Source organism: Macaca nemestrina, chromosome 19 (assembly GCF_043159975.1).
Source record: "Macaca nemestrina isolate mMacNem1 chromosome 19, mMacNem.hap1, whole genome shotgun sequence".
Taxonomy (NCBI): domain Eukaryota; kingdom Metazoa; phylum Chordata; class Mammalia; order Primates; family Cercopithecidae; genus Macaca; species Macaca nemestrina.
This window is the reverse complement of record NC_092143.1, coordinates 23,835,470-23,853,847: the sequence shown is the minus strand read 5'-3', so window position 1 is coordinate 23,853,847 and position 18,378 is coordinate 23,835,470. Positions and strand designations below refer to the sequence as shown.

The 18,378-nt window shown below is 36.1% G+C and overlaps 1 protein-coding gene across 7 annotated transcripts in view; it reads left to right on the top strand.

Annotated features, from left to right (window-relative positions):
• The window catches only part of LOC105477091 (WD repeat domain 7), a 388,969-nt gene that overhangs the window by 41,841 nt on the left and 328,750 nt on the right, over nt 1–18,378 (top strand). For all 7 annotated transcript variants that reach the window (XM_071085283.1, XM_071085280.1, XM_071085278.1 and 4 more), the window contains exons 8-12: nt 606–751; nt 1,378–1,480; nt 4,279–4,420; nt 4,607–4,855; nt 5,880–6,100. In XM_071085283.1, coding sequence (XP_070941384.1) covers nt 606–751; nt 1,378–1,480; nt 4,279–4,420; nt 4,607–4,855; nt 5,880–6,100 — 861 coding nt within the window. The remainder of the gene's footprint in view (nt 1–605; nt 752–1,377; nt 1,481–4,278; nt 4,421–4,606; nt 4,856–5,879; nt 6,101–18,378) is intronic.

Sequence of the window (18,378 nt, the reverse complement as noted above, 5' to 3'; positions counted from 1 at the left end):
AAAAAATAAAAAAGTTAGCAAGGCATGGTGACATGCTCTTGTAGTTCCAGTTATTCGAGAGGCTGAGGTGGGAGAATCACTTGAACCCAGGAGTTTGAGGTTGCAGTGAGCTCTCATTGTGGCACTGCACTTCGGCCTGGGTGGCAGAGCAAGACCTTGTCTCAAAAAAAAAAAAAAAAAAAAAAAAAAGAAAAGAAAAAGAAAAAAAGAGAAATGCTGTTCCTAGACATAGAAATAAAATGGGACTCAAGCCTGCATGTTTGAGGTTGATTCCCTATTATTTGCAATTTTTTAATGGAATACTTTCTCTAGATAGAAAGTCTGAGGATAACTGTTCTTGTAGGGAGAGCGCCATTGTTCCACTTGTCACAGTTTGTTCCCTGTCCACAGGGAGCTTACCCATAACTAGGGGCCTAGTTGTGTTTTCCCTATTGAAGGTGACCTTTCCCAGGGCTTAATGACAAACTGTCTTTATCTGATGCAGCAAACTGAGTTTTCTAAATGTATTTCCAGGCTTTTTTTTTTTTTTTTAAACTTGAAATGTCACTGGATCTTACTTATTATAATATCATGGAGTAGATTGTAAATTTCTTTCTTCCTTGCAGGTGTTCGATGCTGGAGACTATTCCTTGTTGTGTTCAGGTCCTAGTGAAAATGGACAGACATGGACTGGAGGGGACTTTGTCTCAGCAGATAAAGTCATCATTTGGACAGAAAATGGGCAAAGTTATATTTACAAACTACCTGCCAGGTATGAGTAAGTAATAAATTAGGACTCATCAAAAGTAAAAGATTCAGAATTTAGGGTACAACCTGAACTTAAGAAAATGTAATAGTATAAATATTTAACTTTGATAAAACACTTCAGAACTTCTTAAGTTCTATTTTTAATTCCAATTTAACTTCTAAGCGCAAAAATTAGTTGGATTTTTATTTGAAGGACAATTTTTTTTTTTTTTTTTTTGAGACAGAGTCTCTCTCTGTCGCCCAGGCTGGAGTACAGTGGCCGGATCTCAGCTCACTGCAAGCTCCACCTCCTGGGTTTACGCCATTCTCCTGCCTCAGCCTCCCGAGTAACTGGGACTACAGGTGCCCACCACCTCGCCTGGCTAGTTTTTTGTATTTTTTAGTAGAGAGGGGGTTTCACCGTGTTAGCCAGGATGGTCTCGATCTCCTGAGCTCGTGATCCACCTGTCTCGAAGGAAAATATTTTTATAACTTTAATTATTTAATTTAATGCCTGCACTAAATTAACTGTCATTTAAAAAGCCCCTTTTTGTCCCATACCAAAAAATCTTGTCATATGGAATTATAAAATATTTAATGTCAGTATTTTAATTGAAATACTGTCCTTTTGTCCATTTTGTCCATTTTCAGTTGCCTTCCAGCCAGTGATTCATTCCGCAGTGATGTGGGGAAAGCAGTTGAAAATTTGATTCCTCCTGTACAACATAGCCTCTTGGATCGAAAAGATAAAGAGGTAAAATTCTTGAGGTATCATTTATAATTGAAAGTTACATTGAAAAACTTTTACAACTGTATTTATTGTTGTCTTTTGACAGGTTTAAAACATTTGATAGAATTCAAAGCACTGTGTTAGTTGTAAGACATTTTGAGATGATCAGTTATAAGGACATTTCAAAATCTGCTTATTTAAAAATACATACTATGCGTATGAAATAACGTTCGTTTTTCTAAGAGTACAAGTGATCTTATGCTAATTGCATATTGAAATTGACTTTTTGATGAAGTTCATATTGATGGTGTAAATTATTTTACACACTATCATGCAGTTATAAACATAGTGACAGATACAATTTTAGAAGAGCACACATAGTTATGTACTAATGCTGAGTAATAATAGTTCCTTAGTTGAACAAGGCATTGCAGTGCCTCCACCAAATCGTGTAGCAGTTTAGATCATTAAAAACGAGAAATGAAGAATAAAACATTTTTTCTCTATAAAAAGAAAAGTTTATTGTGATTTCTGAAAATGTGCTTAATATCCACTTAATGTTGAAGTAACAGCAGTTAGTACTGGGTTTTCAATTCTATATTGAGCAGTACGGAGGAAGCTTTGGCTTTGAAAGCAGAGGTTGTTTTTTTTTTTAATTGATGTTCTAGGTTTCCATGGCTTTATCATTCTGAACATTAGGTCTCACATTTGTATGACAGGATGGCTAGGGGAAGGGAATTGTTCTTTCCATGAATATTTTGAATATATAGAATTTATGCATCTATGTACAATTAAGATCATCTATAGCCTGTTCTTTACTCAAACTTCTACTTACTGCTCTTCAGCCTAGATAGTCACTTCCAATTAACCTAAGGAATAATGACTTATATAAAAAATACATAAGCAAAATAAAACAAAAAAATACATATCATTTTCTTTAAATATCAACTCCCTAATACATTTTAAATTAAATACATATATTTTGTGGTGTGTTGAAATGTAGAATATCGGTTATTACAGCTGCTGTAGCAATTTTTCCTTTTTAAATATATAGTTTATCAATTAAAAATTTTAGTCAGGGCAACATAGTAAGACCCTATCTCTAAAAAAAAAAAAAAAAGAAAAAAAGTAGCATGGTGTGGTGGTACACGCCTGTAGTCCCAGCTACTTGGGAGGCTGAAGTGGGAGGATCCCTGGGCCTGGGAGGTGGAGGCTGCAGTGAGCTGTGATCATGCCGCGGTACTCCAGCCTGAGAAACATGGCAAGACCCTGTCTCAAAAGCAAAAAAAAATTCAGTAAGTCAAACAATTGATTATGCTTAATATGTATAGTTTCCATTGGCTAATGCTTTTAGCTGTTAATTACTGTATTTGATAACCAGTATTTGAATACAGTAATTAGACTGTTAACTATAATTGTCAAAACTGAAGTCAAATTTATTATTGATTTTCAGGCTAAAATTCTGTTCTTTAATTTTCCAGTATTTGTGAAGTAATCCTCTGAATTTTAGTAGAAGTCCACCATGATATTTAGTATTTTCAGATAGTACTTCATTGAAGGCACAAAATCTTAAGCTGAAAATAAAAGTACACATAAGACCCTAATGAATGGTTTTTGTTCCTGGTAGTTGGTAGCTAACATAGACTAGTTTCAAATTGATTATGAAAATCTGAGCAAGTAAAAAATGATACTCTGTTAGTTGAAAACTATACTAATTTTAACAATGGGGTCCTCTAATTGCGCAAGCTTGATAGTTCAGTTTTGTTAGTTTTTGTTCAGTTTTTTTTTTTTTTAGATGGAGTTGCCCTTTTTCTCTCAGGCTGGAGTGCAGTGATGCGATCTCGGCTCACTGCAACCTCCGCTTCCTGGGTTCAAGTGGTTCTCCTGCCTCAGCCTCCAGAGTAGCTGGGATTACAGGCTCACACCACCACTGCCAGCTAATTTTTGTATTTTTAATAGAGACAGGGTTTCACCATGTTGGCCAGGCTGGTCTTGAACTTTTGGCCTCAAGTGATCTGCCCGCCGCGGCCTCCCAAAGTGCTGGGAATACAGGTGTGAGCCACTGTGGCCAGCCTACATTTTGTGTTTTTGAGGCAAGGTCTTGCTCTGTCATCCGGGCTGGAGTGCAGTAGCGAAATGATAGTACACTGTAGCTTCAAACTCCTGGGCTCAAGTGATGCTCCCGTCACAGCCTCCTGAATACCTGGAGCTATGAGCCTGTGCCACCACACTGGGCAAATTTTTTTTTTTTTTTCTGTAGAGACAGGATTTTGCTTTGTTGCCCGGAGCCGGTCTCTGACTCCTGGCCGCAAGGGATCTTCCCTCTCATTGTTGGGATTACAAGCATGAGCCACTGTGCCCTGATTTTGTTGCTATTCTTAATGATTAATCAGGAGTGGGCAAAAAAAGCTAGGATTAGTGAGTTCTCTCATCTTGACCTCTTAAGTGAAGACTTTTCTTTTTGGTAAAGAAAACATAGCTCTGTGTTAATTAATAATAGGCACTTAAATTGCATTATTGTGGCTAAACATGAGTTATTAAAAAGTGGAGAAATGTAGCATAAATACTAATTTTAGACAAAGGCTGTAAATGCTGTTTTTGTTTCATTCAATGTGTATGTTATACTAGATTAGAATATTAGTTGACATGTATGTTAATGCTATAGAAATACTTTAAAATATTGTTGAATAATCATGCTATATACACTTTTTCAACTTGGCTACTGGGACAAATTACCTAACGCCTTTGTTTGAAAAGCATTAATGTGTGAAATATTTTGATTAAAAATACAGCTAAAGATATTCAAATACTTTTTTTGGCAGTTGCTAATTTGTCCTCCTGTTACTCGGTTCTTCTATGGATGCAGAGAATATTTCCATAAACTATTAATTCAGGGTGATTCTTCTGGAAGGTTGAATATTTGGAACATATCAGACACAGCTGATAAACAGGAAAGTGAAGAAGGTAATAGTAAATCCTGTATGACAATTTCTTAATTAATTTAATATGTTAAGTACTACTGAATAACACATTCATAATGTGCATATATCATTTTCTTTGATTACTGGATCAATCAACATTATTTTAATGTTTTAAATTTTTTTAACATGCACAAATGTTTTTCTTTTATACAAAACCAAACCTCTACAGGGCTGGCAATGACAACTTCTGTTAGTTTGCAAGAGGCATTTGATAAACTGAATCCTTGTCCTGCTGGAATTATAGATCAGCTGAGTGTGATTCCCAATAGCAATGAACCTCTTAAAGTAACTGCAAGTGTGTACATACCAGCACACGGAAGACTTGTCTGTGGCCGTGAAGATGGAAGCATAGTTATTGTACCTGCCACACAGACGGCCATAGTGCAGCTGTTGCAAGGGGAACACATGCTCAGAAGAGGTATACCAAAGCACTCTCTATGTCTAAAGTGTTTTGACAGCTCTTACCCTGATAGTGAAAATGTCTCTATTCTTTGTTTTTAAATAAATACAATGAATCAGTGTAGTTAGTTGCTGGGGTGCTATGTAGTTGGTAGAGTTTAATGCATAGATACAATATTCATTGACTGTTATTGGAATTAATACTATGTAATGACTATAAATAAAGTATCCAATTTTATCTCTTTGATATATGTTAATAGTTTCATCTCTTAGTTATCTCTATGGATTACTAAATAATTACTATATTACCAGTAATTCTGAAAATCCTCCATAACAGTACCATCCAGTAGAACTCTTTTTTTTTTTTTTTTTCCAAGAAAGAGTCTCACTGTGTTGCCCAGACCAGAGTGCAGTGGCATGATCTCGGCTTACTGCAGCCTCCTAAGTTCAAGCAGTTCTCCTGCACAGCCTCCCAAGTAGCTGGGATTACAGGCATGTGCCGCCACACCCAGCTAATTTTTGTATTTTTTGTAGGGACAGAGTTTCACTATGTTGGCCAGGCTGGTCTCGAACTCCTGACCTCAAGTGATCTGCCTTTGCCTCCTAACAGCCAGTGGAAATCTAATGTCAACCATATATATAACCATACCTGTAATTTCCTAATACCTATGTTAAAAAATAAAATGAAACAGGTGAAATTGATTATATTTTATATAACCCAATGTAGTAAAAACTATTTTCATTTTAACTTCTAATCAATATGAAGGTTGTTGATGAAATATTTTACATTTTTTATATCAACACTTCAAAATCTCATGACTAGTTTAAATTCACAGCACATAGAAATCTGGATCACCCCAATTTCAAGTGCTCAGTAGACTCACGTGGCTAGTGGATACCGAATTAGGGTTTTAGAAGATAAAATTGGAAGCCTTTGCTGTGATATAATGTATAGCTATTCTAAACATTCATGTTTACTTTTACTTATGGAAACTTGGTGGGCCTTTAATTTTCCCATTTTAAATCCAAACCCTCATTCACAGGTTGGCCACCTCACAGAACACTGCGTGGTCATCGGAACAAAGTCACATGTTTGCTGTATCCTCATCAGGTCTCAGCTCGGTATGATCAAAGATACCTGATATCTGGAGGTGTGGATTTTTCGGTCATAATTTGGGACATATTTTCTGGAGAAATGAAACACATCTTCTGTGTTCATGGTGGTGAGATTACTCAACTTCTAGTTCCACCTGAAAACTGTAGTGTAAGTTGATTTATATAAAAGAATATTTCACTATGGTAGAGCCAAGTTACATTACTATCAGGAGTGTAAATGGAATCTAGACTAACTTAAAGGAAGTGTGACAAGAGAATTAAGAAAACTGTTTCAATTTTAAAACTCAAATAATAGTAACATTTAGGCGAAGTTACAGTCATTAACTATTGGGGCACATAGAAACACAAGATGGACATAGTGTTTTTTCCTGTTACTAGCTTCAAAATGGTCTGGCTTCTTTCTGAAACATAGCAGCAGTTGAGAAAATGTGTGTTAAATGAAGTTTCAATTTTATGTTTTAAAAGAATTTAAGTATGTCTGAAGACGTTGTACAATCTCATTATTTTTGGGTCCATCTGAGCAAAGACAATGAATGTATATGTTGGTCAAAGCAAAATACTTATCAATAGAGTTTATTTAAATAACAAATTGTTGTAACAAGGGAGACAAAGCCTGACAGTTATTGATTATGATTTTGGAAAATTTCATCATCATAACTGTGTGGAACCAGATTGCTTTCTTAGTGATGCATTTTAAGTTAGGTTATGATGTCATATAAATAGAAATATGAGATTTTAGGAAGGCTTAGGACTGATAACCGTACTTCTTTTTACTGTTTATTAATCGTGGGACTTATTCATGTGATTAGTCATCTTTGTGTGTATCATCACTATCTCCCAACACTCACACATTTGTGTGCACATATAGACACATCGTCTTGTAGACGTGTCATGCTTATCATAATTCATTCACTGTCATCAGCTCTGCTATTACTGAAATTGAAAACAGTCTTAACTGGTGTGTCTGCTGCAGTATCTACAAGATGTCTCATTTCCAAACATACAAAATTTTTCTTGGCCTTTCTGCTTGCTTATTAATCTTCCTGATAATTTATTTTATCAACCATGTTCTGCCAGTGCTAGATTTTGTTTGATTTGATATTGGTGGCTTTGTAAGAAATCCTAGTACCAATGTTTCTCATTATTTTTCCTGGCAGCTTTGCAAATTTACCTTCTTAATTGTTCTCTTCTTTTTTATTCCTTTCTTCCAATTAGGTTGTTAATTTCTTATTTACTGTGAAAAATTGCCATGTATTTATTTAACCAATTTTATGTCCTGTTTTGGTGAAATAGATATTATTGTAATTACATTAATAAATTAAGGTATTGTTACAACCCCTCTCCTAAACTTCATTTTTCAGTAGTTATGTCCTATGGTGAAACATGACAGTTTTCTTCTCTGAATGTACATTTGGTGAAATATCTAATTTTTCAATGCAAAAATGGATTATTTAGATAATTCTATACCAGTTTAGAACAACCATTTCTGTTTTGATTGATTTTGTGTGTGTGTGAGAGAATAAAATATTTAAAATAATGGAATATTAGATAGAATAAGATATAGTTTTTCTTTAAATTACAAATGTGACTAAAAGTTTGGAATGGTTTACACAAGGTCATGTTCTCTGTTTGAATATGTTAATTATACATTTTTTAACTTATATATTCCCTTGTGTTTTTTAAACAAATTTCTTTTAAAAAATTTCAAGTGGATATTTAATATAATGAAATGCTTTTGACTATTAGTATTTAAAAATAAAATGTAGTAAATAAAATACTAATAGACATCTATGCAACTAAATGGAGACAGGGCTCCCTACTAGACTTGGGCAAGCCAAAAGCGGTAGTTGGCCTGGAGAATATGAGGAAAAGTGATCTGGACAGGGAAGTCTAGTACTTGAAAAATAATGTATTTGCAATTTGTAATTTAGTTATGACATGCTTAACAATAGAAATTTTCTTGGGCGGGAGGATGGAGAGGATTGGGAAAAATAACTAATGGGTACTGGGCTTAGTACTTGCGTGATGCAGTAATCTGTACAACAGACCCCCATGACACAAATTGACCTATGTAACAAACCTGTGCATGCACCCCTGGACTTAAAATGAAAGTTAAATTTCTAAAAATTGAAATTTTAAAAAGAAAAAAGAAATTTTAAAATTCTTATTCAAAAATACTGACAAAGATACTTGCTTTTAGCTATGTGGTAATTTAACAAATAAATAATGACTGGCTAGTTAATAACCTGTTCAGTTAGCTGGTTAGGTGGTTTTATGCACATCGGCAAGTATGTTTAAAGATCAAAGGACCTAACTGCTTAGTAAAAAGCAAGGAGTTTGATGTTTGCTAAATGTTTAGAAAATGTGTGGCTGAGATTAGAGTTTGCTACATCATATACTGATTCTAATGCTTGAATAGTCTCTCTCATAAATTGACCCAGTGTCCTGTTCTTTTTAGCAGAATGTATTTTTATTTTTGTTTAAAAGTTTTGATTGGGCAATAGTAGTTGAAATAGTTGATCAGCTATTTGTAGTTGAAAGATTATAAATATTTACCAAAAGTAATGATTAGAGATAAATGCTGAAAAGTTTGTCATCTGTTTTGTTTATTAGAATAGTTTTGGGTTTTATCTTAGGTAAATTCAGATAGAAGCTGAGTTTTGATTTCTTGTAATTATTTGTTCAGGAAAGATATTCTAAAACCAAGAAATGTCAGTTGTGTGTAAAAATTGCTTTAACTGTGAGTAAGAATGTACAAGGCTGATGATTTCTCCTTTCTTACTTTATAGTCACATTTCATGTTTCCTAAAATGTACAAAGTTGTTAAGAAAAAGTACTCAACAAAATAATTCATTATTTGTCTCCTAACTTAGGTAGCTAGTAAACAAAAAATGAAAAACTGTCTGCTAGGTAGAATAGATGCTGCAGCTGGAAGTTGGAGATGAGCTCTGAAGACAGACTCCAGACCTCCTTTCCCAACTCCACATACATGTCAGTAGACAAATAACATGTACTTACTTTTCTGCTGTCTAGGTGTTTGTCATCCTTTCTTTCCCTACTCCTTCATTTTTGAGCTTTTTAAAATATCTTTTTATCTAAAAGTCTTTCCAAATTCCTATACTATAGATTGCCATTAATTTAGTGCCAGACTTAAGTGGTTTTGTATGCTTTATTTTTAATGAACTATTTTTCTATTCTTTTGTTAGTGGGACTTTTAATTACTTAAAAAAATTGGCATATTCAATGATGACAAATATTGCCCAAATATGGTATTATGTAGAGTACCTAAATTGAATAGATTTTTCCTTTTATTTTGTGTTAAAGGATTTTTGTTTTTCATTTTTTAAAGATATTGTTTATTTTTCATTTTCTTTCTTTCTTTTTTTTTCTTTTTTGAGATGGAGCCTTGCTCTATTACCAGGCTGGAGTGCAGTGGCACGATCTCGGCTCACCGCAACCTCCGTCTCCCGGGTTCAAGCGATTCTCCTGCCTCAGGCTCCTGCGTAGCTGGGACTACAGGCATGTGCCACGATGCCCAGCTAATTTTGGAGACGGGGTTTCACCATGTTGGCCAGGATGGTCTCGATCTCTCAACCTCGTGATCTGCCCACCTCAGCCTCTCAAAGTGCTGGGATTACAGGCATGAACCACTGCGCCTGGCCAATACTGTTTCTTAAAAAAGCAAAAGTTCATTTAGGAAAAGATCTTTGAAATTCAGTATTGATTCATGGAATAGTCTGGTTAACTGATATTTAGCTTTTACCTGATATGGATTATTTTAAAGAATTAAAATGTACGAAAATTAAAAAATCTGAAGGTACCCTTTAAGATATAAAACATTGAAATAGTTCAGGATTGTGTTGTTCTGAAGGGTTATTGAGAACAGTTGAGGAAGTAATGTGTTTAAATGTTCCAAGAAATATAAGCTTACATTTTAGAAGGAGGATAAGGCAAGTATTTAAGCCTGGTACAGGCGGACTATAAATCACAAATGTTTTGGTGAATGATGGCAGAGGCATATTATAGGTACCCAGAGAAACAAGGAGCTTTGGAAACTACTTGAAAAGACCTGAGAGGTTTGACTCACTACATAATTGACTTTGTGAGAGGTGTTGGAATCTGTGGTTTTGAGGTCTCTAATAATAGGTTGTTTGCCGTTTCTATTTTTTTTAAAGTATATAATGTAAAGGTTCAGTTTCTTGATTAAAACAAACTACTATATCATTTGTTTGAAATAAAGCTGTTCGCAGTATAAAAATTATAAGACAGATATAAAGTCCTATACCATTTTTGTTTATCTTTCCAAGTTATGTTTATTGTTTTTAAATGAGTGGTTTTCTCATAATTTATTGCTATTCAGATGTGACAGTTCTTACTAATTTTAACAGGATTCAAATTTAAAGTGGAGCCTTTATGTTATTATTAAATTATATTGCCACTTCAAATATTAGATATAGGAGATGTATTAGAAACATTTTTTTGAATACAGCTAAAATTTAAACTGGGCTATTAAATTTTCATCTGTACTTGGACTGTTTACTATCGTACCTTAAAAATATTTCATAAATATTTCATAAAAAATTATGCATGTAGTGTAAAATGCAAAAGGTATAAAAATTACTAAGGAAGTGCAAGTCTCCCTTTCTCTCCTGTTCTCCAGCTTTTTGGTTCCCTTAACCTTGAGTGCAACATCTTATTAATCCTTCAGATATTTTCTGTATTACAATGTTTTAATGCTTCAGAACTATAGAATATTAGCTTAATTTTATTCTGACAACTACAAAATTTACGCAACACAGCGTGGTTAGAGATAGAATGATTTTCAGATCTGAGTAGCTGTGAGAGGTAGACTTGGGTGAATTAGCAAAATCTGAAGTCTAGGATAGGGGAGGCCAAGAGTGTACCAGTTGCCTGGGGAATCTGAAGAGAGCTGGTGAAAGGGAAGGCAGATATTTTTAATGCCTTTGGAGTGATGCAGCAGAAAACTTCCTCCAAGGCTCCATCATTAGAATTATGTAGTTAACAGATGAGATGATCTGACATCTTCCCTTCCACCTCCCTCCCAGTTTATTTTACCTTTCCCTGTTACTTATCGTTCTCCTTTTATTATAGATTTGAGCATTAAGGAGCCTACTGTCCAAGACCCAGGAATTTTTCTTTTATTTCCACATAGGTTACTCTTAGAGAAAGAAACTAGACTTTGGAAAAAATACTAAGGGAAGAAAATTATTTTAAAATATCAAGAGTACTTTATAAAACATTTTCCTTAATAAACCAGATAGATATGATTGACAGCAGTGAAAATTCAGAAATTAAAAAATAACACTAATGACCCAGTAGAATATTTCCAACTTTTTGAATTGTGGTGATATTTTACACGACACTATCCATATTTTCTTAGTTGATTTTCTTGTGGCAGGTAGCTGGATTTAGAAGTACAGTTTGTGGTATGGAACCTTTGTGTGTGTAATACAGTGTGATACCATTTATTTACATTTTAAAAACACAAACCTATACTGCATGTTTTTGGATACATGTATAGGTAGTAAAAATATTAAAACCAAAGGGAAAGCTAGTGCCCAATTCAGTGCCTGGTGCCAAGCTAGTGCCTGGTTTACTTTTGAGAGTGAGAGAAAGGAGTAGGGAAACTTCTTAAAATGTCATATTTTATTTACTTTTAGTATTATAACTATTTATAATATTTACTATTTATTTTCCTCGTTTGCATTGATGACTAAATTCTCAGAGCTGTCTTTCTGTTGTTAGAATTATTTAGAACAGAAGTTTTGGAAAATGCCTAAAAATAAACTGTGTAGTACCAGTAGTATGTTTCTACATGTAAGCCTATAGGCTAAGTTCTTTAATATATTAGTTAAAAAATGAATTCTTTTTGTTTAATTTACCTTATTAAACTTTTGGTCACATAATCTCCAAAAATACCCAGAAGGGGGCAGCATGGATTTGTGAGAACAGGAATGTGAGGCATCTAACCTGAACCTTAGTGTTTGCGCCTTCAATTGACAGTATTAAAACGAGTTTTAGATTCCTGGCTCCTAGAAACAGGTATGATAATACGCATAGAACACATGAGTGTATGTATACCAGTGTGGCTAACGTTCACAGCCAGTAAGAGCAATTAATAAATTAGATATTCTTTTTAATATATCATACTGTGATTCTGACAAAGTACTGAAAGCTTTTGCCTGAATTTGCTCTTATCTTACGTTTTTGATTCTAGATTTTTGTTACTAATTTAACTTGAATATTGCATTTAAAAAGCCATGTGTATACCCATAGTTTAATATCTGAAGTCAAGCAGAGCAAACTTTGTTAATACAAACTAAGCAAAAGCAGGAAGCAGAACTAACATTATTTTCTTAAAATGTAATGTACATAATATTCTGTGTCATTCCTTTTTCCTTTAACACTTAATTCTCTTAGATTTTGAGAACATTGTCATATATTTTTATGTATTTGGCACCATCTTTTTGATATTAATTTTATTTTTAAAAATTAAATAATAGTTATGGAAAATAGTGATATTTTCTAAAGATGGTCATGTTTGTTACTAAGAATATTCCCACAGCATCATTTTAAATGATATTCTGTAATTCATTTTTATTGGACATTTTAGAATGTTGCTTAAAAGTTTTTTTTTTTTTTTTTTGCCTGTTATCAACAGTGAGAGTGATAATTAGTACAGCTAAATATTTTTGTAGCTCTAGAATGATTTCTTAGGATAAGTTCTTATACTTGGAGTTACTATAAAAAAGGGCATATTAATTTTTAAAGGCTTTTGAGTAGGTATTGTCAAATTGCTCTTCAAATGATGAGGAATAGGTTTGTACAGTCACCATTTTACTACCGTAATCCTTCATCATCCTGTTCATAATCTTTCAAGCCTTGCTAATTTTCTAGTCTTGAAAGCAGCTGTATGTAGAGTATATGTAAGTATAGCTCTCACTCTCATTTTAAAAGCACAAATGTATTAATGTACCAATACTATATTAGTTGTGCATTCTGATAGGTTTTATATTCTTGAGACGGAGTCTTGCTCTGTCGCCCAGGCTGGAGTGCAGTGGCACGATCTCGGCTCACTGCAAGCTCCGCTTTCCTGGTTCACGCCATTCTCCTGCCTCAGCCTCCCGAGAAGCTGGGACTGCAGGCGCCCGCCACCATGCCTGGCCAATTTTTTGTATTTTTAGTAGAGATGGGGTTTCACCGTGTTAGCCAGGATGGTCTCGATCTCCTGACCTCATGATCCGCCCGCCTCGGCCTCCCAAAGTGCTGGGATTACAGGTGTGAGCCACCTCGCCCGGCTGGTTTTATATTCTTGATAATTTTATGTTTTCCAAATTTTTACTACTATTCTATACTATTGTGTTTAAGATAAAAAATTGAGGCTGAGTATGGCGGCTTACACCTGTAATTTCAACACTGTGAGAGGCCAGGCTGGGAGGATCACTTGACGCCAGGAATTCAAGACCAGCCTGGGCAACATAGTGAAACCCTGTCTCTACCAAAAAAGAAAAAAGAAAAAAAAAAAAAAAAAAAGCTGGGTTTGGTGACATGGGCATATAGTTCTAGCTACTTGAGAGGCTGAGGTGAGAGGATCGCTTGAGCCCTGGAGTTCAAGGCTGCAGTGAGCCATGATTGCGCCACTACACTCCAGCCTAGGTGACAGAGTGAGACCCTGTCATGCTATGAATGTTATGTATACGTTCAGATATTAGGTTGGCACAAGTAATTTTTGTTATTTTAATGGGAAAACCTCAATTTAATATCATACACCTGTCTCTCGTGTAGGAGGTCAGAAAACTCGGTGCTAAGGGACTGGCAGTGAGAGTCCCCTTTAAGAGTAACGAGAAAGACTGCAACCTTAGCTGACTGTGCTGATATCATGCCAAACATTTTAAAAAATTAGAAATTCTTATGTTTTGGAAAGGTTCCTTAAAATCTTAAATCATATTGCTGATTAGGCATGAAATTTACTTTTAATAATGGTCAGAAGTGATTTGATGCTAAACCTAGTAAATGAAGTAGCTGATTAAATTGACTTTTTATTTTGGACTGGAGAGAGAGTATTACACCACAACTAATTTTTCTTGAGTAGCACAATCATGGGACAATTTCAAAATGACTACATTTAATTTTTTTTTAATTTAATTTTTGTTTTTTAGAGATGAGGTCTTGCTATGTTGCCCAGGCTGGTATTGAACTCCTGGCCTCAAGTGATCCTCCTATCTCGGCCTCTTAAAGTGCTAGGATTACAGGTGTGAGCCACCATGCACTGCCCTCTAAATTTATTTTTAAATGGCAAAAATTGCTAGGAAGAAACAAATTACCTTTCAAGTGTAGTGTTCAGGTTGGTGCAACATATTTTTGATTAGACATTCATTGAGCAAATATCTGAGTATTTGCCATATTTCAGGCACTTTCTAGAACCAGAGATATGGATAAGGTATCTTTTTTTTTGTAGTGTTTAGTCTAATGAGGGAGCCAGAGCAGCAAACAGCAATTATAATGGAGTATGATAAATCTTATGAAAAGGGGTTTTTCAAAGCCCTCAGGGAGTACATAGAAAGGGCACTTAGGAAGTCTACTTTAGGTGATTTTGGAACTTTAAGGAAGGTCAATATATATGATATTTGAATATGTTAGTTTTGTGGATATTTATGAAATCATAAATGATATATTAACAACCTCTGTTTGCAGATGCTGTTAGAATGTTAAGAGCATGTTATGTGGAGGAGTCTGGAACAATTCATAAATTTTCCTGACTAGTACCTGATGGATCTGTCTATAGTAGTTAATACTTGGATAGTACTTGAATTTAGGCGGATCCTGGCCGGAATTGGACATATGTACATTACGTTGAAAATAATGACTGGCCAGGTGTGGTGGCTCACACCTGTAATCCCAGCACTTTGGGAAGCTGAGGCTGGCGGATCACGAGGTCAAGAGATCGAGACCATCCTGGCCAACATAGTGAAACCCCCTCTCTACCAAATCCAAAAAAATTAGCTGGATGTGGTGGCACATGCCTGTAGTCCCAGCTACTGGGGAGGCTGAGGCAGGAGAATCCCTTGAACCCAGGAGGTGGAGGTTGCAGTGAGTCAAGATCATACCACTGCACTCCAGCCTGGTGATAGAGTGAGACTCCATCTCAAAAACAACAACAAAAAGAAAATAATGACCAAGAGATTAGAGTGATGGTTTTGTACGTGCTGCAGTCTAGCTGCAGTAGGACACTTTATTTCATCCTACTTAGGTAAGGAAAAAAAAAGTCAAGATAATAAAATATGGGACTGTACTGAGAGGGGAAATGTTCACGTTATTTGTCTAAAGAAAGATTTGACAAGCTGGTAAAATGAAATGAAAATGGATGACAGCATCTTAGAAAAAAAGAACAAACAACAAAGTTGACTTTTGTATGATGGTTCTCTTTTTGAAGTCATTATCAATGGTTTTTCTTAGTCATTGGTGAAGACTTTCTAAAAGAGTTGGAGAGCACACTCTGCTGTAGGCATATGGAGCTTGAAATAATGGGACCATTGATTGGTCAGGCCAGTGAGAACAGCCTTTAGAACCAAACAGATCTGAATTTGTGTCGTCCATCTTGGAGTGGCATTAGCAGGTTACTTAACATCTCTAGGCCCTAGCCACAATTTCTGTGAAGTGTTGGTTTAAGGTTTAGAAGTAACTCTTGGTCTGTAATGAGAGCTCATTGAATCATCATTATTGTTGCCATTATTTCTATTTTCAGTTATCTACATTTTCATTTGGATGATAAATGCCTAAATCTGGGCAGTTTGTATGTTCATTTTCAGTACTCAAATGACTTTTAAAAAAATTTTTATTTTTATTTTTTATTTTTTTTGAGATGGAGATTTGCTTTGTCACCTAGGCTGGAGTGCAGTGTCACAATCTCGGCTCACTGCAACCTCCACCTTCCGGGTTCAAGTGGTTCTTCTGCCTCAGCCTCCCGAGTAGCTGGAATGCCACCACACCCAGCTAATTTTTATGTTTTTAATAGAGATGAGGTTTCACCATGTTGGCCAGGATAGCCTCAATCTCTTGACCTTGGCCCACCTCGGCCTCCCAAAGTGCTGGGATTACAGGTGTGAGCCACCGCGCCTGGCCAAATTTTTATTTTTTATTTTTGAGATGGAGTCTCGCTCTGTCACCCGGGCTGGAGTGGTGTGATCTCAGCTCACTGCAACCTCCGTCTCCTGGGTTCAAGTGATTCTCCTGCGTTAGCCTCCCCAGTAGCTGGGATTACAGGTGCGTACCACCACGCCCAGCTAATGTTTTTGTGTTTTTAGTAGAGACGAAGTTTTACCATGTTGGCCAGGATGGTCTCAAACTCCTGACCTCAAATGATCCGCCTGCCTTGGCCTCCCAAAGTGTTGGGATTACAGGCATGAGCTATCGCGCCCAGCTTCAAATGACTTTATTGTAAATATACTTTGTTCCCCTGTTACGTACTTTTCATTTGCTTGTTTCCCAACTGTGACCAGGTGGCTTTAAAACCTGCACAAATTAGGGATGAATTCTCTTTCTCTGACAGTCTAACTTCGCACTTTTTTTTTTTTGCATGAGATAGAAGTTTCAAGATAATTAAGAGATAATATCACCAACTGGATAAAAGGTTTTAACTCTCCCCTAATTCCTTGGAAATTATAGTCCTAAGTACCATTCTTTCCTGCTCATTGCCTGAAAATTGGGGTTTTCAACTGAGAAGACCAAACTGGGTCATGTTTTTCTGGACATTTGTGGGTAGATTACAGTGGGGTATTACACATGCAAAGCCTTTGTCAGCATGACCCCAGGTGATCAAGGGGGAGGTTTGACCCCATTTATTGCTCTTCTTAGGACATAAATTATGGGCTAGGCACAGCATTCTTGCCAGCTTATAGTGTTTTGTGGACACTGAAGGTTAGGTCTCTCTATGTTTTTTTTGATACAGGCTTAAACAGCAAGTCAGCATCCTTTTAAAACAAAGAGGTACTTTTAGTGTATTGTGTTCTGTTAATTTACTGCCAGGAAAGAGATATACAGGTTTGTTCAGCATCTCCAGTTAGAAAAATGAGGACAGTGTCTGTCAACCTGTGGGTTTCCATGAGAAAGGAAACAAAAAGTTTTCTGTGTTGTATCGGGGGTGTGAGAATTCAGTGTTTATTCCTTTTTTTTTTTTTTTTTTTTTGAGACAGAGTCTTGCTCTGTTGCCCAGGCTGGAATACAGTGGCGCTCTCTCTTCTTATCGCAACCGCCGCCTCCCAGGTTCAAGCAATTCTTGTGCCTCAGCCTCCTGAGTAGCTGGGATTACAGGGACTCGCCACCACACTCAGTTAATTTTTGTATTTTTAGTAGAGATGGGGTTTCACCATGTTGGCCAGGCTGGTCTCAAACTCCTGACCTCTAGGATCTGCCCACCTCGGCCTCCCAAAGTGCTGGGATTGCAGGTGTGAGCCATCACGCCCGGCCCAGTGTTTATTTCCTGTAATGATATAGGTATGATTTACATAAACAGGTAAGACCAAGCAGGCAGATTAAAAATCACTTGATTAGATGTGTGGTTACTGTTTAAGTTCTAAGTTGAGGGTGAGAAAGTAGAAGGGCAGGACCAACAGAGAGCTTTTGGGAGTTGTAATACTGGGCAGTCTTTTTCCAGAAGGTCTTATTCCCTGAATGTATGCAGCCTAAGGTTTGTGGGTCTGGACAGAGGACAGCGGACAGCTGAATGGTGTGTGGAGAGTGGAAAGGGGCAACACTTTGAGTCCCTTAAAAAACTTTAGAATATAAGGCCAGGCGTGGAGGCTCATGCCGTGATCCCAGCACTTTGGGAGGCTGAGACAGGTGGATCACCTGAGGTCAGGAGTTTGAGACCAGACTGGCCAGCATGGTGAAACCCTGTCTCTACTAAAAATACAAAACAATTATCTGGGCATGGTGGCATGCGCCTATAATCCCAGCTACTCGAGAGACTGAGGTAGGAGAATCGCTTGAACCCAGGAGGTGGAGGTTGCAGTGAGCTGAGATTGCGCCACTGCACTCCAGCCTGGGCGACAGAAGGAGACTCTGTCTCAAAAAAAAAAAAAAAGACTTTAGAATATTTTTAGAGCCTGCAGATTTAACCATCTCAGTCTCTAAAACCCATAAATATGTAAGTGAAGTTAAATAAAGCATTTTAATATTTTAAAGGCATGAAGTGAAAAATAATAAAGTAAGTTCAGTAGAAAAACATAAGAAGAAATGTTCAGAGAACTGTGGAAGCTGGCCATTGAGGAGCTGTATTTTATTTATTTACAAATTGTTATAAAGCTTTATTAATGTAATTTATGGTAGCATGTGAGTGATACTGATGATTATGCAGATGGAACTATTCAGATTAAATTAAGGCAGAGGTATTCATATGAGAAGAAA